This window comes from Crocodylus siamensis, chromosome 14 (assembly GCF_052110815.1).
Source record: "Crocodylus siamensis isolate JL-2025a chromosome 14, ASM5211081v1, whole genome shotgun sequence".
Lineage (NCBI taxonomy): Eukaryota > Metazoa > Chordata > Crocodylia > Crocodylidae > Crocodylus > Crocodylus siamensis.
In genome coordinates, this window is record NC_143408.1 from 1,650,379 (window position 1) to 1,670,991 (window position 20,613).

Below are 20,613 nucleotides of genomic sequence, written 5' to 3' on the forward strand. Positions count from 1 at the left end.
AGGTGGCTGCTCGGCTCCTGTCCAAGTGTCTTCCCCACCCATGCACAACACGCACACCCATGCACATGCACACCCGTGCACACACTCCCCTGGAGCTTTTCCTGGCACCCATCCCTCCCCTAAAAGGCCTGAATAATTCAGGAGGCGCTGGGAAAGGCTTCCCGCAGGGCAGGGCAGGGCAGGAGGAATTGCTGGGCTTGGATGTGCTGGGGCCGGCCCGGCCGCCTGGCAGGCGAGGACGGCCCGGGTCGGCTGGGGCAGGAGGGGCAGGGCGCCTGGGCGTCAGAAATACCCTCCCGGCCCTCGGCCGGTGCAGGAGGGCTCGGACGCGCCGGGCGGCCGGGGGGGGAGGCGGCGGGGCCTGCGCCCAGAGGCGCCGGGGGTCGGGGCGGCCCCGCTCCCGGCTCGCTGCAAGGGGCGCCCGGGGCTGCCCCCGGGGCGGAGGCAGGGTTATAAATGTCTCGGTAAAGGTTAAGAGGCAAGCAGCAGCCCAGGTCAGATTACCTGCCCGGGTCTAGAAATAGCGGCGTGACCTCCTGGGCGGAAAGCAACAGCCGCAGGGCGAGTGGCCCGCGCGGGGCAGCGCGGGGCGGGGCGGGGCGGGCTGGGAGCCAGGTCTCGGGCCCCCCCCGGAGGCAGCACCGGGAGCCCGTGCCCGCCCCGCCCGCTCGCCGCCCGCCCCTGTCCCCTCCCTCGCGCACCCGCACCCGCAGCGGCGGCGGAGCTCGGCGCAGGCACCGGCCGGCAGCGCCTCCGCGGCGCCGCCTTTGTCCGCCGGCCCGGGCTGCCCCGCGATGCCGCGCCGCCGGCGGTCCTGACCCGCGCCACCATGGCCGAGGCGGCGGGCGGCGCGGCGGGCTCGCCCGAGGGCGGCCGGCCCCGGCGAGCCCCGGCGGACGAGGAGCCGGCCGCGGCCGGGGTGCTGGGTAGGTGCGGGCCGAGGCGCGGGCGCGGGCGCGGGCGCGGGCGCCGCGGCGTGACCTTGGGCGACCCGCTCACCTGCGGCTGCGGGAGACAAAGCGGGCAGCGAGGGGTGCGGGGGCAGGCCGGGACCGAGAGCCGCGGCACTCGGGGTTGGAGGCGCACGCGTGTTCACGGCAGCTGGGCGGGCTGCGTGTGCACACACGATAGTGAGCACATGCAGGAGCGTGTGGATCCGGGCACGCTTGGGCACCACATCCTCGTGCGCGGGATCTGTCCCGCACCCAGCCGGCGCCCGGCCCGCACAGCCCTTTGTCTCCCATCCCGGCTTAGCCTCGTGCAGCCCAACGTAAATAATTCATGGTCGGTGGCGGGGTGAGCTCATCCTGCCTGGTGGAAGGACGGCCGGCGAGCGCGGCGCGGTGCGGCGCGGCGCGGCCTGGGGCTTTGTGCGAGGGCCGCGGGCAGGGCCCAGCTGCATGGCTCCGGGCACATAGCGCCCAGCCTGCCGGCTGTTAGCACCCTGCCGGGAAGTCCCTACTCGTGTGCCTCAGTTTCCCCCGGGACAGCAGCCACCTACTCTGGGAAGCAGCATGCAGCTGCTGCAAGGCCTCCGCAGGCCAGGGCGGTGCCGTCCGTAGCAATGGCCCCCCAGCCCAGAGGCCCTTCCCCCTGCACGAGCTGCCGACAGCATCCCGTTGAACAGGAGGCGCCCGCGGAGAAGTGCATCTGCAGGGCTCTCCCGGGAGGGCACCGCTGGGCCAGCAGCGGGCGAGACCCCCGGAGCGGCGCGATGTGGCGACAACCGGCTTGGACACGCAGCCGGGCAGGGGTGCGGAGCAGGGCAGGCCAGGTGCCGGCTCCGCTCTGCCCTGCCCAGTGGTGCACGTTGCTGCCGGCAGCCCCCGGGGGGCTTCATGTGGGTGCCGGTCTTGGGGCTAGGAATGCATCCCTGGCTCCATGACATCCAGCGGGTGCCGCGTTCCTGGGTGCAAGACGCAGGCCCCACTTCTGCTGGATGGGCCTGGAGCAGCTTGTGCACGTCCCAAGCCCCCTACGCCTCACAGGGATCCTCCTCGAGCTCCTGCGGGGCTCGGGCTGAGGATCAGAGTCCTTCCGGTCATTGTTACCGTGCTCCGGCACACCTGGGTTGTTATGCAAGCCTGACATGTGGGCACCCCACCGGGCATCTGGCCCAGTGTGCCCAGTGCCCACAGCCCTGGATCCCGGGAGCCAGGCAGGCTTTGGGCAGCAGCTGCCACCAGAGGCCTCTTCTGTGGCTGCAAGAGATAAAGGCCCTTGCAGAGGCTGCAGCTCTCCCAGTGCACCCCTCCCCCCCCAGCCCAGCTGGGTCCTTGGCCCTGCACACGCAGCTGGGACCCGGCCAAGCTGGCGCCGACATCCGAGCGTGGGGCAGGGAGATTCCAGCGTGGCACCCTGGAAACAGGTCAAGACAAGGGCAGCTGAGCAGAAACAGGCCCAGCTGGGCCTGAGCGGTGCCCGGCGTGGCAAGGAGCAAGGCAGACAGCGTCCGGGACAAGGGCGGGCCCTCGCGTTTGCTGTTGGGGGCTGGAGCCGGACTGGCCTGGGCGGTGGAGCCCCCGTCCCAGCCTGGACCAGGCTCCCAGAGGGCCTTGCTGCCTCCTGACCCCAGCAGCCCCCGGCTCCTCGCGCCGCGCAGCATCCCGGCACCGGGAAGGCGCAGAGCTGAGCTGGAGACGGAGCAGGAGCGTCAAGGGAGAGCGCCGGGCCATCGCTCCCAGCAGGGAGGAGCCTGCTGTCTGAGGGGCTGCCGCTGCAGCAAGCGCGGAGGACAGGCCTGCGCGCAGGCTGCAAGGTCACCGGGAGCCGGAGCAGCCTCGTTACTGCATGCTAATCAGGTGCCATTCACACTCCTGGCAGATGCTGCCCTCGGGATGCACGGAGACGGCACGCGGCCTGGCCACAGCCTTCAAGGCGACCCACTGCTGCATCCCTGCACCGTGGCTGGCCGGTCGAGTCACCGGGCAGGCTGCTAGGCCCGGCTGCCGGCGGCTCTCCGTCACTTCCTCTGCGAGCGCCGCATCCCACCCCAGAGCTGGCTGCATGCTGGAGTTTGCCAGTCGCTTGCTGGCACCTGGGCGCTCTCGGTGCTGGGGGCCTGGGGTGGGAGGATGCCCTGGCAGAAAGCCCCAGCGCCGCTGTAGGAAGCATCTCGCGTGTGTTCTGCAGCAGGTGATGGCCAGAGTCAGCCCTGGGCAGACAGGGCTGCGGTCCCAGGGGCTGCATCCTGCGTTCCCCGTGGCATGATTCGCAGTGCAGGCGAGAGGTGGGCAAGGCAGGTGGAGCCCGACTGCTCTGCTCAGGGTGCTGGCCTCACACCCCAGTCCTGCACCATCCTCCTGGCTGCTCAGCAAGGCCCAGGAAAACCTCCAGCTCTTTCTCCAACATCGGGTTCCTCGGCTGTTGTTCGCCAGTCAGGCCCGACGGCTGTCCAGCAGTGTGGAGGAGCCAGCCTGCAATCTGTTGCCCCATTTCACAGGTGGGGAAGTCAAGGCACAGGAAGGGGCAGTCACCCAAGAAAGCAAAGGCTGAGAAAATGGACCAACCACTCCTCCCAGTTCCAGTCCGAGCCGCTGTACCCCCAATATCCAGGTCCAGACCACGCAGCTCACATCCAGCCTAGCCCTGTCCTTTCAAGGGACCTCTGTTTCCCCAGGCAGTGCCGGGAGTGCTCAGGGAGGGCTGCGCTGCGTGCAAATCCTGGATCGGTGCCCATGGGACGGAGACAGGAGTAGGCTTCCTCCTAGCTCAAGTACCAGCTTGGTCTCCCTTGTTTACCAGGGGCGCGCCCTCGTCTGTCATCCGGCCCAGCCCACGCAGGAATGCAGCAGCTGCGACCTGCTGCGTGGCAATTGCTGGGTTGTCAGATGCGCCGTCTCCAAGCGCCCCGGGTAGTAACGCGTCCCCTTCCCAAGGGGTGAAAGCTCCGCCGAGTCCCTCTCCTTTCCCTGCCCTGGAGCTCGTCTGTGGGGTCGCCCCGAGTCGGACAGCAGTTTCACCCCAGAGGTGGCTGGATTTCAGGAGCGGGCAGCACTGACAGGCGCCGAGAGCCCAGCCCAGCCCTGCCACCCTGGGAAACTCCCCAGCTCAGCCAGGTAGGCAGCAGGAGGGAGCCCCCTCGCTGCCCCCCAGCCCCACGCCCTGCTGCAGCCATGCCAGGGCAGGCGGGAGCCCACAATGCCGGGCCTGTGCGCGCGGAGAGAGCCCGGCTTTGTTGCAGCCGCGGCAGGCAGCCAGGCCGCCCTGGAATGTCCTCGTGGGCGCTCGGCAGCATCGCACGCCCGGGCGGGAGCATCCGGCCCGGCCCGAAGCTCTCCTGGGCGCTGCCCCGGCTTCTCCAGCACCGAGCACCAGCCTTGGGTGCTGCTTGCTCTGCCACGGCCCCCCACAACCCCAGCACCCCCGGCACGGTTGCACCCAGCTCCAGCCCTGCCGCTGTGGGATGCTCCCTCCAGCCTGGGGATGCACCCTGCTCTGTGGGGGAAAAGCAGTGTCCCGAGCCGGCCCCTCGTTCCTGGCCAGGGATCTGCCCTCTTTTCCCCCACGTGCATCTGCAGGTGGATCCAGCACCCACGGGACCCTTGGGGTCTCCACAGGGAGGGAGGGGAAAAGGGCAACTGAATTATTTGTGCGCAGAAGTGCGATTAAGCCAGTTGTTCGCCCACATCTGGCCAGAATCAGAGGGCCAAGGTGCAGGCCGGACCGCCCCCCACGCCTGCCCTGCGACTGCCAAGGGCGGGGAGGGACCTGTGGCCTGGCAAATGCCACTAGCTCTGGTGCAGGAGATGAGTTTGGGGGGTCTCAGCCGAGATACTGGGCAGTGCCGGGGTGGGAGGGGGGCACAAGGCTGAGCAAGGGGTGGCAAGGGCGGGGGATGCAGCTTCTCTTAACCCTTTTGTGTCCCTCAGGGCAGCTTTTCCTTTGGAGAGAGGCCCCCCGGTGACCGGTGGGTCTGGCCGGGGGGCACCAGCTGGCGAGAGGCCGTGGCCTGGGTGTCCAGCTCTGGATGCAGACCCAGGGGTTGGGGCGAAGGGCATTGCACACTGCGGGGCTGTGTGCACAGGGTCCAGGGCACGTGGGGCTGCTGTTGTCCGTGCCAGCTGCCCCAAGAGCAGCACAGCCCTGGGCAAGGCGAGGGCGCTGGGGCTGAGCAATGCAGAAGGGGATGGCGGGGCGTGGGGAGCCAGCCAGGGCCTGGTCCCTGCACCGGGCAGCTGGGACCCAGAGGCAAGGAGCCCGGTTTGCTCTGGGCACAGAACAGGGTGCAGCAGAAGACCTGCTCCCCCCCCGCCCCCCCCGTGGGGGTGCAGCACTTCCGTGGGTTTCCATAGAGACAGAGGAAATCTAGAGAGCGCACGCCGCCTCTCTCCAGCAGCCGTGGCTGGGGGGGTCCACGCGGTGGGCTGCCATCCCTGCCCGCAGCCCGGGCACCAGCCAGGGCCTGGGGTAAGAGCAGTGGGAGCAGGACTGTGGGGGTGGGAGCAGGTCAGGAGCAGCACAGAAATTCACCCCTCGTTGGCATGGGGGCGGGGGCCGGAGGGGAGGAAGTTGTGCGAGGCCGGGAGGGTGGTCCCCGGGGCTGCAGGGATGGGGGTGGGGGCTCCCCGGGGAGCCCGGCAGAGCCAGCAGCTTGTCCTGCGACCGGGCGGTTGATGGGCAGGGGCCCTTAGCTCAGCACCTGCGGGGCTGACCTCCTCTCCCGAGAGCTGGGGCGCATGCCCCGGGTCACCGGCGCTAGGTCTGGCACCTGGGGGACCCGCTCCGCAGCCGGGGCGCAGGAGCCCCAGAGGCGCGGGATGCAGGCAGGGAGCCGGAGGCCGCCCCGGGGCCGCGGCCGTGCTGGCCTCGGGCTGAGCTCCTCACCCCAGCCAGAGACAGGCCCAGAGACGTGGCGGCCAGCTGGGAGGGGCTTGCAGGGGACCAGGGCAGGGAGGCACGGGGAGGCCTGGGGGGGTCCGCGCTCCGGACCACAGGGCAGTGGGGGGGTACTGGAGAGCTGGGAGCGGAACATGCGCCTGCATGTGCACGTGCACACGTAAGTGTGCACGTGCATTCAGAGCACGGATACCAGCGTGTTGCTCTGCTGCCTGCACCACCGGGAAGCCCCCTCCCCACGGGCCAGGGCACCAGGCGCTGCACGCACCCCGAGCAGAGCCGGACTCCCCTGCACCCCACGGTCAACAGGGACGGGACAGGCGTCTGACTCACCCAGCCCCGCTGCAGTGCAGCCCTGCCTCAGTTTCCCCTGAGCAGGTGGCCCCGGGCTCCTCTCCAGCGATGCCAGGGCTGCCAGGAGGCTGCAGTTCAGCCCCCAGCTGCTTCTGCCAGGGGCACACTCCTTTCCCAGAAGCAAATGGTGGAGGGGGGGGCAGATCACACCTCCTCCTCGAAGCCCAGGGGTCCAAACTGCCCCCGCAGCCCCACCCTCATGCCTGCGAGCTGCCCCTTTCATCGCAGCAGGAGCATCATAACACCACTCCCGCAGCAGCAACTACCCTCACCTCTTGTTGCAACTGCCCCAGCAGCCCTTTATATACCCCACCTGCCTTCCCAGCATGCCTTGCAGCAGCCTGCTACTCCCACAATCCCCTGGGGAACTACATTTCCCAGGACCCTGCTTCAACAGGACCAGTTTGGGGGGCGCATCAGGGATGCCCCTTGCTTGGGCGTGGGGGTGTCTGTGTCCCCAGCATGATGCACCCTGCCGCCAGCCCCAGCCCGAGCCAGGGCCTGCTGCTCTGCCCTCCTGCCACCGCTCTGCTCCCCTCAACGCCCCTGGGCCTGTAGCCGATGCCCCTGCCCCGCACCCCCGGTGCCGCCTCCCTGCCCAGGACCTGCCCCCGAGGGTGCACCTGAGCCCGTGGTGCAGGGCCCGCGGGCACAGTGCCCCAGGCAGGGCAGGATGCAGGGACTGGGCGAGGGCAGTGTCGTGGCGGTTGCCGACGTGGAAACCGGCGCTGCCCGCTGAGTGCCACGCGTGCATGCGGCGTGCTCTCCACGTGTGCCCGACGCAGCCTCTGCCCTGCCGGCAGCTCCGGCCCTCCCGTGCCATGTGGCCCCTGTCCAGCCGGCTGTAAGTGATCCCGGTCACATGCCTCGGGGGTCAGCCTGGCCCCAACTCCCGTGGGCTGGGGCGGGCAAACCTTGCCCCAAATCTCCCGGCCGCTGCATCCCCTCCGCGGACAGTGTCAGCGTCCCTCGCCCCTGTGTCTAACCGCCCCCTGCTCTGGCTCCCTCCGCAGACAAGCTCTTCGGGAGGAGGCTGCTCCAGGCCGGGCGCTACATCATGTCCCACAAGTCCTGGATGAAGACGGTGCCGACCGAGAACTGCGACGTGCTCATGACCTTCCCTGGTAGGCAGCCGGCCCGGCACGTGGGCACGGGGACCCGGCCTGCCGGCCCCTGGGGGGGTCACAGCAGCTCCAGCCCCACGTGCGGTGCCCGGGGGCCGGTCGTCCCGAGGGGATGGCCTCTCCTGCCCGGCGCTGGCCACCCCGCGCTGCCCTCCCTGTGCTTCCCGCAGACACGACGGATGACCACACGCTGCTCTGGTTGCTGAACCACATCCGCCTGGGCATCCCCGAGCTCATCATCCAGATCCGGCACCACAAGCTCACCAAGGTCTACGCCTTCTTCGTCACTGCCAACTACGAGAGGTAGGAGCCCGCCGCCCGCCCTGCCGCTCGCTGCCCGGGGCGGCCCCGGGGCCCCCCTCACCCCCGGCTCTTGCCCCCGGGCAGCTTGCTGCGGGGAGCGGACGAGATCGGGCTGCGGAAGCCGGTGAAGGCCGAGTTCGGGGGCGGCATGCGCAGCTTCTCCTGTGAGGAGGACTACATCTACGAGAACATCGAGAACGAGCTCTACTTCTTCACCTCCCAGGTGGGCGCCCGCTCCCTGCCCCTGGAAAGAGCGGGGTCACAGGGCCAGGCCACGGGGTGGTGCCGCAGACCCGGGTCCTGCAGCATGCCCCGGCGTGGGGGGTGGATCCCGTGGGTGATGCCTTGGGGACCCCTTGGCTCCCCACCCGCTCTCCTCTCCCCCCGGCAGGAGCGGCAGGACATCATCCGGTACTGGCTGGAGAACCTGCGAGCCAAGCAGGGAGAGTCGCTGCACAACATCCACTTCCTGGAGGGGCAGCCCATCAGTGCGTGAGACCCGTCCCCACCCTGCTCGGTGCCAGCGTCGACCCTCCCGGGGCTCTGCCAGGCACCGCGGACGCCCGCGAGGGGTTGGGGGAGGCCCCCAGCCCTGCCCGCATCCCCGGCTAGGATGAGCCTGGCATCCAGGCTCCCCGCACGTGGGGGAAATGCCCCGCTATGCTGGGCTGGCTGGAGCTTCCCACCCGTGCTGTCCCACGCTGCCCCGAGCCTGCAGCATTGCCGGGGTGCGCAGGCGTGGCACGTGCATGAGCATGCATGAAGCTGGGGGGGGCTGAGAAGGACCTCGGGACGGGCGTGCAGTCGCTGCGCTGTCACATGGTCTTGGCAAGCCCAAACTCCCCTGCTAGCACCAGCTCCAGGGTTGGGGAGGCCAAGGGGCCCCCTGCTCCGTGCTGGGCAGAGCGCGTGGCTCGGGCAGCTGAACTCACCCCCTCCTGCCCCCGGCACAGTCTCGGAGCTGGCGGCCCGCGGCGTGATCCAGCAGGTCTTCCCCCTCCACGAGCAGCGGATCCTCAAGCGGCTGATGAAGTCCTGGGTGCAGGCCATCTGCGAGTCGCAGCCCCTCGGTAGGCACCTGGGCTCCAGCCAGGTCCCTGGTGTTGGGGGTGGGTCTGGGGAAGGGGCATGCCCCCCCAAAGGGGCTGGTAGCCAGTCAGGCCCAGCTTTGCCCCCTCCACCCGCGCGCCCAGACAGATGTGAGCCCCTGGGGCTCTCGGGCTTTGGAGCCCGTCTCCAGCGCCCCCCCGCCCCAGCCAGCCCTGACCGCTGCCCCCTCCGCAGACGAGATCTGCGACTACTTCGGGGTGAAGATCGCCATGTACTTTGCCTGGCTGGGCTTCTACACCTCGGCCATGGTCTACCCCGCCGTCTTCGGCTCCATCCTCTACACCTTCACCGAGAGCGACCAGGTGAGGGGCCGTGCGGGCGCAGGCGGGGACCCCCGGGGTCTGCCCTCGGGGGTAGGACGGGGCGGGGGGAGCAGAGGCCGTCGGGACTCCCGCGTCCCTGCGCCTCACCACCGGCTGCCTGTGCCCCCACGGCCCCAGACCAGCCGGGACGTGTGCTGTGTGGTCTTCGCCATCTTCAACGTCATCTGGGCCACGCTCTTCCTGGAGGAGTGGAAGCGCCGGGGGGCCGAGTTCGCCTACAAGTGGGGGACGCTGGACACCCCCGCCGAGTCCATTGAGGAGCCCCGACCGCAGTTCAGGGTGAGCGGTGGGGGTGGCTGCGGGGACTGCCATGCTCGGGGTGCCCCCAGAACCTGGGGGGCGTAACGGGGATGAGCAAAGCCCTGGGGGTCTCATGTTGCCCCTCTCCCCAGGGCGCCAAGCGCATCAGCCCCGTGACCAACGCCGAGGAGTTTTACTACCCGCCCTGGAAGCGGCTGCTCTTCCAGTGCCTGGTCAGCCTGCCCGTCTGCCTCTTCTGCCTCACCTGCGTCTTCCTCGTCATGCTGGGCTGCTTCGAGCTGCAGGTGGGTGAGGCCCTGCCCGGCCCACGGACCCCTTGTGCCAAATCCGCACGGCCCGTGTGCCAGGGGCAGGCAGGTCTGCTTCCCCCGCAGCGGGGCAAGAGGACCCGGAGAGCTCTCTGCGTGTGCGATGCATGCACGTGCATGGGATGCTGGTATCTGCATGTATGTGTGCACGCGTGACCTGCCAGTGTGTGGCCGCAGTGCTCAGCCCCATCCTTCCTGGGGTGGAGGAGAGGCAAACGGGGTCTCTGCGCTGAGCCCCCTGCCCCGCCAGCACCGGGGCAGCAGCAGGGGCCAACGTCTGCCCCCGCGGGTCGGTGCCTCCCGGTCACGTCCCCGGAGGTGACATCCCTGCCCCTGCAGGAGTTCGTGCTGAGCATCAAGGAGCTGCCCCGCATCGTCCGCTTCCTGCCCAAGATCGTCCTGGCCATCATCGTCACCACCTGTGACGAGCTCTACAAGAAGATTGCCTACTGGCTCAACGACATGGGTGCGTCGGGGCGCGGGCTGGCTCCGTCCTCTGCCCTCCAGCCCGGGCTCGCCAGGGGGTCCCCCCTGCGCAGCAACCCCCTCGCCTGGCTGGGACCCCGCCGGTCAAACTAGCTGCGGGCTCGGGGCGGGGGTGACCCAGCCCCGAGGGGGGAGAGGGGTTGGCCGGAGCCCCTCACTCGCCCCCCGCTCTCTGTTCCCCGCAGCCCCGGGCTGAGCGCCTCTCTCCTTTCTGCTCCAGAGAACTACCGCCTGCAGAGTGCCTACGAGAAACACCTCATCATCAAGATCGTCCTGGTGAGTCGGGCCTGGCGGGTCGCTGCCCCCTCCCATCGCCCGGACTGGTCGGCAGCCCTTGTTCCCATTGCATCCTCCCCCGCGGAGCTCCCCCACTAGCTCAGGCTGCGGGGGGTCCCGGGTTCGAGCCCCCCGTGCCGGCGCAGTGGGACTCGCCCGGGGCTGGGGCAGGCGGGGACCGCGTGTGGCTGCCCCCAGGCGCGTCGCGGGCTGACTCTGCTTCTTCCTCCCCGACAGTTTCAGTTTGTAAATTCGTACCTAAGTCTTTTCTACATCGGTTTCTACCTCAAAGACATGGAGCGGCTGAAGGAGGTAAGGGCGGGCGCAGGGCCGGCGTGGGAGCTCGCCTGGCGCAGACGGGGGCACTGCCCGGGGAACCAGCCAGGGTCTTAGCTCCGTCCCGTGCACCCCGCGGCCCGGGAGCGACCGCCACCAGCACGGGTCCGGGGGCCCCCAGCCCCGGCTCCACAGAGGCCTGAATCCAGCGGGGTCCCAGGCTCGTTAGCCTCCCCAAGGGCACCCGGTCTCCCTCTTGGCTGATCCCTGCATCCCTTCCTGCCACCCCTTCCCGCTGCCATCCGCATGCCGTGCCCGCCGGGGCCTGGGGTCGGGTCCGAGCGGCGCCTCCTTTTCATCGTCTCTCTTTCTCTCTCTCTTCTTCTGTCCCTTCCGCAGCTCCTGCTCATCTTCTCTCTGTCCCAAAGCCTCGTGCGTCAGCTCAAAGACGCGCTCCTTCCCTCCATTACTCTCCAACTCCACCTCTTTCTCATCTCCCTTAAGGGCCTCCTGGGGTTTTGCTGGAGACTGGCCGTATCCAAAGTAGGAGCAGGGGGGGCCGGGCCCTGCATGCCCCCGGCTGCATGCGCCTGGCTGGTCCCACATGCACCCACAGCGCAGTGCTGACCCGTCCCCCCCAGACTTTGGAGGCAGGAGAGCAAGGACCCCGCGGGGTGCTGGCAGGTGCCGGGGGATCGGGCACGGGGGTGCCCTCCAGCTCCCATCCGGACCCCAGGCCGCGGGGCGGGGGGCGCGGAGCCTCTCCTGGGTCCCATGGACGGGACCGGTGGGAGGGGGGGGGGGCAGTGTGCAGGCGCTCCCGCATGCGTGCTCTCCGTGGGGTGTGTGATGAGCGCGGTCAGTCTCAGCCCCGGTGGGTCACGCCTGGCCGGATCCCGGGCTGCGGCCACCGCACGGTCAATCGACCCCGTCGCCCGTCTCCCCTTGCTGCTCTGGGTGTGCTCGCCCCCTGCCTCCACCCAAACGCTTGACGAGGCACCGACCCTCGGCGGCAAGGAGAGCTGGGGGGAGCCGGGCAGGCCTGACGCCGCCGCGCGTGTCCGTGCCCCCAGATGCTGGCCACGCTGCTCATCACCCGCCAGTTCCTGCAGAACGTCAAGGAGGTGTCGCAGCCCCACCTGTACCGGCGGCTGCAGCGCGGCGACCTCAGCCTGCAGGGCCTGCGCGCCGCCACCCACGCCGTCCTGCGCCTGCTGGCCCAGCGCTGCGCCCCGCCGCGGGCCGGCCCCGCGCCCCGCGCCCGCCCCGGCGAGGACGACCGCCAGCCCGCGGAAGGGCCCCGGGGCGAGAAGAAGTGCCTGAACGGCGGCTGCGGGGTCCCCGAGGAGGAGGACGAGGAGCGGCGGGAGTCGGACTCGGAGGACGAGAGCCTGCTGGACTGCGGGCTGAAGCTGAAGAAGGTGAGCTTCATCGAGAAGGCGGAGCGGCGCGGCGGCGAGCCCGGCGCCCCCGAAGACGACAGCTTCCTGGAGGAGGGCAGCCCCACCATGGTGGAGAAGGGCATGGACCCTGCCTCCGTCTTCGAGCTGTGCGAGGACGACGACGAGAGCGACGGCCCCTCGGGCAGCCCCCTCCAGGGCCCGGCCGAGCCCCGCGAGCCGCCCGTGGTGCTGCGGCCCCGCCGGCCGCGGCGGGCAGGCGAGAGCCGCGAGGACGAGGACGAGGAGGAGGACGGCGGGAAGCGCAACCGGGCCTCGTGGATCGACCCGCCCGAGGAGGACTACTCTGCGCAGCTCACGCAAGCCGAGGTGGAGAGCTGCATGAAGAAGTACGAGGTGAGGGGGTGCCGCGGGGCGGGGGGCTCAGGCCCTGGCACGGGGGAGCGGAGCAGCCGGGAACACCGTCCTCACCAGGGCTGTCCTGGAGCAGCGGGGACAGGACCACGGCTGGGGTGGCACGGGCTGCGACACAGGTGCCCACCATGCCACCCCTGCCCGCTCCCCAGGACACGTTCCAGGACTACCAGGAGATGTTCATCCAGTTCGGCTACGTGGTGCTGTTCTCCTCCGCCTTCCCGCTGGCCGCCACCTGCGCCCTCATCAACAACGTCATTGAGATCCGCAGCGACGCCTTCAAGCTGTGCACGGGGCTGCAGCGCCCCTTCGGCCAGCGGGTCGAGAGCATCGGGCAGTGGCAGGTGAGCTGGGGCCTGGTCGCGGGGTCCCTGCGGGGTCTGTGCATCCCAAGCTGCTGGGATCCCAACCCTCAGCCTCCCTAACAACCCCCCACGTCCCGCGCTGGTCCCGGCACAGCCTCTCCCTCTGCTCCGGGCTGTTCCCCAGCTGCCGTGCTCCACCCCAGAGGTGGCTGCCAGTTTGCATGGGAGGAGGTGACCGTGTCTGCTTTGCAGAGGCGGCCGGGCGAGGCGCGGGATGCGAGCGCAAGCACTCGGGTTCCTAGGTCACCGCGAGGCCGGGGTGCAGACCCACCCTGCCTACACCCGGCAAGGACAGGGAGGGCTGGTTGAGCCTGCCCAACTCGTTACTGGGGCAGGGTGTCTCCCAGGAAGAGCGTCATGAGGGTGGCGCTGCCTGTCCTGCCCAGCCTGGGGATCTCCCCCCTCTCCAGGGGCATGGGAAGGGGTCTGGGGGCAGCCGGTGGAGTGGGGGATGGGGGCGCATCTCACCCCAACCCGTCTCCCTTGCAGAAAGTGATGGAGGCCATGGGTGTCCTGGCCATCGTGGTGAACTGCTACCTGATCGCCCAGTGCGGCCAGCTGCAGCGGCTCTTCCCGTGGCTCAGCCCCGAGGGAGCCATCATCTCCGTGGTGGTGCTGGAGGTATGGGGACCAGCGGGGGCTGTGGCCCCTGTGCCCCCCAGCACCTGCTGTAGGGCGAAGCCCTGTCCTCACCGCAAGCGTTGCACCTGGGTCCCGGGGCTGCACACGGGGCTGTTGGCATGGGGGCTCCCCAGCTGCTGCCAGCTGTTCAGTTCAAGCAGGCACTGCATTGCCTTGGGGGCGTGGAAGTGCCCTGGGGATGGAGGGCAGGAGGCGGGCAAATGGGGGGGACTCTGCAGTGCCCACGTGGCACTCTCTGTGGACTTCAGGGGTGCTCCCAGGGCACCGTGGGGGCTAACGGGGCTCTCACTCCCCCATCTCCTCGCCCCGGCAGCACTTTGCCCTGCTCCTGAAGTACGTTATCCAGGTGGCCATCCCAGACATCCCGGCCTGGGTGGCGGAGGAGATGGCCAAGCTGGAGTACCAGCGCAGGGAGGCCTTCAAGGTGAGTGCAGAGCCACGGCACGCAGCCTAGACGGGCACCTGGGGATGCACGGGTGGGAGCGAGCGGGGGGGGTGTCGGGGATCCCCAGCTTGGCTACCAGCAGCGGGCAAGGTCAAGTCCAAGCCGACCCTGCCTGAGACCCCCTTGACTACCCCATGCGTGAATGCAAAGGAGATGCCATGATGGGGGCAATGTGGTGGGGGAGCTGGCCGTGCCCCTGCCCCTGCCCCGGGAGCCGAGCCACGGGAGCCCCCGCAGCAGCCCGCAGTCCTGACTGCTTCCCCCCCGCCCCAGAAACACGAGCGGCAGGCGCAGCACCACTTCCAGCAGCAGCAACGGCGCAAGCGGGAGGAGGAGGAGCGGCAGCGCCACGCCGAGTACCAGGCCCGCAAGGAGCGCGAGGCCAGCCGGGACGAGGGCCGGCCCGAGGCCGCCGGGCAGGACCCGGCCCACGACAAGGGTCCGGCCAAAGCCAAGGGCCCCGGGGGCGCCTCCCACGGCACCGACAAGCCCAAGCGGCCCAGCTCCCTGCTGGCCACCAACAATGTCATGAAACTCAAGCAGATCATCCCGCTGCAGGGCAAGTTCCTGTCCGGCGGGGCAGGGGCAGCCAGCACGGCCACGGCGAGGTCCCCCCAGTCCCCGACCGCCAGCGACAACAAGCTGCCCGGCTTCCTCAGCTTCAAGTTCCTCAAGTCCCCGGAGACGAAGCGGGACGGGGGCACGGAGAAGGTGCAGTCGCCCACCAAGCCCTTCAACCCTGGCAAGCTCTTCAACTTCGGCAAGTCCGAGGGGGCCGGGGGCAACGGTGCTGCCGCGGGGGGCACCCCCCTGCCGTCGCGGCCCGGCCCCGCTGGGGAGGGCGTCGAGAAGCAGGTGCCCGGCAGGTCCCACCTGAACGGGGCGGTGGACGAAGGTGGGCGCGAGGAGGCCGAGCTGCGGGCCGAGGAGGAGGGCGCCGGCCCCAAGCTCTAACCGGGGCCACGTGCCCGTCGCCCTCGGGGCTGTTCTTCAAGCAGGGCGCCGGGGCCAGAGATGGAGGCCGGGGGGAGCCGGGCAAGCTGCTGGGCATGGATTCCCCGCTGATCACTCGGGGTTTTCCCCCCGTTTCAGCTGAGCCCCGCGCCGGCTGCACCAAGGGCTGTGTGTGTGTGCGTCCGTCCGTGTCCGTGTGGGTGCAAACCCCCAGTGATCCCCGCGGGCAACCTGCCCGCACGTGGCCAGGGAGGGTGCCTGAGGCTGCCGGAGCAGGATGGGTGCGCCATGCTCCCCTCCTGCCCTCCCTCCCGGGCAGGGGCCTGGGCTTGGAGGCTGGGGCTCCCCATGCCCAGCGCCTCCCCGGTCGCTCCAGGGGCCCCTGTGCTGGGGCGACCTCACCCAGGCCTCGGCCCAGAGCCGCGGCCGTTCCCCAGCGCGGGGACACAGCTCTGCTTGAAGAACAGCCGGGGCGGGGGCAGGACGAGCCCCCTCCCCCATGCATGGTCGACTTTCTTGCACTAAAAGACACCCCCCACCCAACTCTATTCCATTCTTCTTGCCATGGCTGCAGCCGGCCTGCGCTGCTACCTCCGAGGTAGGCGAGGGCCGTGCCGTGCCGGGCCAGGACAAGGCACCTCCTGCCTCCAGGTCTCCACTGGGGCAGTCCCTCTGCCCCTCCTGCTTTTCCTTTTGCTGGGGTTTTTTTGCAATAAGGAGCTCACACCTGAGCCGGGGGTGGGGGGGTGGGATCCGCTGTCTAGGGAGCAGTGCATTAGGAGCAACCAAAAACTTTGGGGGGATGTGGAGCAGGGAGGGAGGGGGGTGGGTCTGGCTTTGATTCTGCTGTAGCTAGTGGGAGCTTTACCGAGGCTGGCAGGGCAGAGTCGGGCCTTGGTGTGGGGCTGGTTCGTCTCACCTGCACAACGCCAGGGAGAGACAGCTCTGCGAGCACCAGTGCCCGGGTCGGTGGTGCCCTGGATGGGGCCGGGGTCCAGTCCCAGGCTGCAGGGCGGGTTGAGCGAGCGCTGCTTATTTCCTTACCGCTGATACGTAGCTGATGCCCCCGTGCCCATTTCTCCCAGGGCAGCAGCGCTTCCAGCCTCCCCCCAGCCCCAAGTTGCTGCGGTGTCTTTGAATGCCCCCCTGCCCCGGACCTGAGCCACGCACCCCCCCACCTGCAGGGCAGCGGGAGCCTTTCTAGACCCGGGGGCCAGGAAACTGTGTGGGGGTTTCTGCGCATCTCCCACCAGCCAAGGGGGCGTTTGTCTGAGCACAAAGCTATGCATCGCAGCAATAACGCGGGCAGGGGCGTGGGAAGGCCAGGGGTCTCCCCTTTCCCGTGCAGCTGCCCCCTCCCACTGGAGACTGGGGCCTTTGGGCCAAGGAGTGCAGAGAAGGGGGAGCTGGATGGGCAGGAGACCCTACCTGGGGCTGCAAAGCAGCCTGGGGCAGGGCATGGCACAGGCTGCGCAGAGGAAATCACGGTGCGCCCAGAAGCGATGGGGAGCCGCTGTTGAGATGCTACAGGAGGGCTGAGCCTGGCTCTTCCCCGCCAGGACTACAGCTCGTGCCCCGCACCCAGCAGGATGCTTTCCTGGAAAGCAGAGCAGAGACATGGTTCCCCCTTCCCCTGCCATGACCCTGACCCCCTCGCTGCCCAGGGGCTCCTGGCTCAAGTCCCAAAGATCCTGCCCTGCAGCTGGAGGGGCTGAAGGAGCCGGTCTGGGGGCTCAGCTCAGCTCCATTCACCCTTCCTTGGCTTTGTTTTCTGGCCTCCCCGAACTCTGGCCACCCACGCTCACCAATCGCTCTGCCATCGCACCAGTTTTCAGGGAGAGAGCTCCCCTGCCTGCCCCCACCGTCCCCGGGCGAAGACGGCAGGCATCGGGTGGGGGTCCTGGCTGCTGCCAGACCCCCAGCCCACCCCAGCCCAGCCCAGGGATTTTTAAGCGCTCCCCTATGCAAAGCATTTCCACCCTGTCCGGCCTGTAGCGCCTGCCTCTGGGGGGGCAGCGACTGTACGCGGGGGGGCGACGCGGTCATAAACAAAGCACCGATTCCTTTCTGCCGTGTTCTGTTTCTTTTCGTCGGAATCAAGGAGACAAAAAGAAAAAGGGGATTATTTATTTCTTTTTAATTTATTTTGTCATATTTTTGTAAAACCTGCAGAAATGCAATAAAAATATATTTCAACAGAGCTGGGTCTCTCCGCCTGCTGCCTCAACCCCCTGCCCCGGGGAGGCCCCACCAGCTCCCATCCCCGGGCCAGTACCACAAGCGGGGAGCCCCAGCTGCTCCCCATGACGCCAGGCAAGAGCTTCGAGAGGCGACAGCACACGTGGGATAAGAGCCCAGGGGGTTGCATAGCTGGAGGGGGTCGTGTGATCACTGCACGAGACCCCTCACCCCCGTGGTAGGGTGGGACTTTTAGGGGAAAGAACAGATCTCATGGGAAGTGGTAGCACCGACCCCTTCCTTTGCCCCATAGCAGGGTCCTGGGGGCTCCAGCCCCAGGGAAGGGCACTTCCCCCTGCGCTCAGCTCCAGCGGGAGGGTTTTGGCCTCCGTGAACCGCAGCATGAGGCCCCAGGGGCCTCAGCCCCGTCATACACAAATGTGATGTTTCTTCCCTGCCCTCTCCCCGGCAGCGCAAAGGCCTCTAGGACCTGCAGATCCCCGGGGTCCAAGGATGGCACAGAGGCCCCTGCGAGCAGCCACCAGCTTATCTGTCTGCCTCTACCAGGACGTTTCCACTCTGAACTTTGTGTTCCCTGACATGAGATATCCCAGATCATGGGGCTTTGCTCAGCATTTCAGATCCAAGTTCAAATGAGCCGGGCAGAAGAGCCGTGCTCGTTTGATTCCTGTTATTCTGCCCCCTGCTCAGATACGTGATCAACAGGGATCCTGGTTTTCTCCGATTTAAAAAGAAAATCCCAATTTTTGTTTTTAAAAAACAAGCAAGCTCAAATCCACATTTGTCCACGATTAAAATTAAACACCACTAATGTATAGATATAGCCATACGTTAGTGGTGTTTCATTTAAATTGTGGAGAAATGTGGATTTGGGCTTATTTGTTTTAAACCAAAACTTGGGGATTTTTTTAAATTGGAGAAAACCAGGATCCCTGGTAACCAAGTTATGGGGTTTAATGCATAGCCAACCCGTACCCCATGCACCGGCTTCTCCAGTCACATTGGCAACCCCCTCACGCTCGTAAGGAAGGCAAAGAAAGAGAGAGCTCTAATCCTCTAAATTCTGCAAATTTATTATACACCGTATCAAACAGGAGTTTAAAAATAAATGCTAAAATCCAACAGCCGTGACATTTGTTGACGACAGTGTATTTACAGTTACCCCTCGAGACCGCAGCCCATTCCCCGCCACAGACAAGACGCTTTTCCAAAGACTACGGGGAAAGGTCGAGCTGGAACGTCCTTGTACAGAAACAGAAGGAGAAGTAGGTACCGCGGGCCCCTAGGCACACACAGGGAGTGGTGGGAAGAAATCCTGGGATTCTGTACTCCAGCCAGGCTGGGCCAGACAGAGAAGCAATTTGGGATGGCTAGAAAGATAAGGCCCAGCCCCAGACATTCAGCTGTCACATGCGACTGATCTAGTTGGCTACGCAGATTAGTCCTAATAAAAAGCCTGGTAAAGCTGTAACAATACATTTTGCACTGCTAAGCAGGAAGAAACATGTATCTGACAGTCCAGTCCAGCTGTGCCTGTATCTCGCACAGGGATACAAGGCAATGGAGCATCACCGACCTCCGCTTCACACTTCACGTCACTTGATATAAACTGTCAGGGGCTGGAACAGACCTCGCAAGATCATCGGGTCCAGCCCCCCAATAATATAATCGACTAGTCCTTGGCCATTTTCACCTGGACTTTTCCACAACCCCAGACAGACACCGTTAAGGAACAAAGTATGGGGCTAGCCAGGGAAATAGCTTTCTCTTGTCTTCTTCCTCCTGCTACGCAAGTGTGTTGAAATAAATATGATGCTAGTAAATATTAACCGCTCAGGAATAAAAATATTCACACGCACATGTGCACATACGCTACTTATTCAAGCCAGAAAGAACAGCTGACTAACTGCATTGTTCCCCACAATGAAAAAAGCATTTTCTTAATGTTGACTAAGATCCTACAACAAGTTACAGCCCCTGCTATGCGCAGGACAGCGACAGGGACCAGGGAGCAATGCAGCGTTTCTGGCCCTGGTAGCAATGAAGACTTGGCTAAGCTCCCAGCAAGATGATTCGGGTTCCCCTGCAAAGGCGAGGAAGCTGAAGCAGTAACTATATCCAAGGATGGCGCCGATTCACCTCCCTGGTATGCACAGATCATTATTAAGGCAGCTTCGTCCTCCTAATGCCTTGGCTCTTGCAACCTGGGCATCCATTTCTCAGCCAAGGGAGCATGCTGGTAGGTACAGGAAAGCTGAGGACATGCATAAAACTCCATTTGCTATTCAGATGGGAACAGGATTCAACCCAGGCCTGGGGAGATGCAGGCTTCTCTCACCAGTCAATTGACGCAGCCACCTCCGCCAGCAGTTCATCTCTTATCTGAATTCAGCTAAAGCTTGCCCATCCTACCTTTGGATCTCTCCTACCAATAAGCCATTCCCAAGTTACAGGGTTCAAGGTGAACTTGCTTGTAAGAAGCTAAATTTCTCAGGGCTCTCTAAAAATCAGTAAGCATTTTCCCATCACCAGAATCATTCTGGATGGCACTGGTCTGAATGGAAGTGCCACAAAATGAGTCCTTCCGCTGGCTGCGCTGGGGGACAGGGCGAGGGACGAGAACGTGCTTTGCCCCGGAAAAAACCATTACTGCAAAAGAGGCTGCGATGGCCAACATCCAGCCGCCCCGTGCACCGCAGTTCCCCGGTGCGGCCTAGGCTGCAGAGGGGACGAGATGCCCGGGAGGCAGAGCTCCCTGCTGCTGTCAATGGTTAACCCAGGGAACAAGAGATCGTGGCATAAGCATACACGCACACTAAGGACTAACGTATGTTCCGAGCGGCAGAAGAAAGTCGTATCAGTGGGACAGCAATGGAAAAGGGCTAAGGGGTACTTCTGCTTGTGACCCCAGCACCACTCAGCCCTGAAGACAAGGTGTTCACTCGAGATGCCTCTGAGGTTAGCCGAGCTACTCCAAGGACAGGTTAGCAGTCCTATTTCCCCAGCCTGCGGCTGAATCCTGGCTCCACCAAGCAAACAGTCCAAGTGCTAACCAGGGAATCGCTACATAAGGCACAGGTCATGAGGGCTGGAGAAAGACCAGCCAACAAGATTATGGCTCTTTGAAACCCTGCAGCCATCACCTTGGTTCAGTAGCCTGGAACAAATCCCCTGCCCGTCACCTGAACGCTGGGTGTGTTGGGGAGCTTGGCATCTGTGACCCCCTCCTTGGCAAAGCCACCCTTGAGTAGTGTTTAGCAGGAAAAGCCAATGCACCGGGCAACTGGCCTACAAGACGCCTGCCCCAGCAGGGTCAGGGAACCGGGAGTAGCCCCCGAGCCTGGTACGGGATCCGCTCCTGTTCAACAGCGCTGTGTCTGCAGTGGGACACAGGCCATATTAGAAATGTGTTACTAATAGACATGGCTCAAGTCCCTTGTAAAAACAGTTCTTTAGGAATTAGCCATCAGGCTCCAGAAGTATTTAAGGTACTGCTTCCTACATACTAGTGTAGCTGGAGCTCTGTAAGCCAAGG

At 66.1% G+C, this 20,613-nt stretch overlaps 1 protein-coding gene across 2 annotated transcripts; it reads left to right on the forward strand.

Moving 5' to 3' along the window:
- Nucleotides 1–689: 689 nt before the first annotated feature.
- On the forward strand, nt 690–17,079 carry ANO8 (anoctamin 8). 2 transcript variants are annotated; one of them, XM_090027528.1, is made up of 18 exons: nt 690–926; nt 7,206–7,316; nt 7,487–7,619; nt 7,704–7,842; nt 8,011–8,107; nt 8,573–8,689; nt 8,904–9,031; nt 9,170–9,331; nt 9,445–9,597; nt 9,961–10,087; nt 10,328–10,383; nt 10,621–10,695; nt 11,059–11,202; nt 11,733–12,455; nt 12,626–12,817; nt 13,328–13,459; nt 13,794–13,904; nt 14,199–17,079. In XM_090027528.1, exons 1-18 carry the CDS (start codon nt 830–832, stop codon nt 14,877–14,879), a joined length of 3,378 nt encoding a protein of 1,125 aa, XP_089883654.1. In that variant the 5' UTR covers nt 690–829; the 3' UTR covers nt 14,880–17,079. The 2 variants fall into 2 exon arrangements, with proteins under 2 accessions (XP_089883654.1, XP_089883655.1); XM_090027529.1 differs by lacking the exon at nt 11,059–11,202.
- Nucleotides 17,080–20,613: the final 3,534 nt, after the last annotated feature.

Bases quoted from the DNA above. Each gene is read 5' to 3' on its own strand.
- ANO8 (XM_090027528.1), top strand. From the start codon at position 830: ATGGCCGAGGCGGCGGGCGGCGCGGCGGGCTCGCCCGAGGGCGGCCGG. The intron at 10,088-10,327 runs GTGCGTCGGGGC...TTTCTGCTCCAG, and splicing joins CTACTGGCTCAACGACATGG to AGAACTACCGCCTGCAGAGT. The intron at 10,384-10,620 runs GTGAGTCGGGCC...CCTCCCCGACAG, and splicing joins TCATCATCAAGATCGTCCTG to TTTCAGTTTGTAAATTCGTA.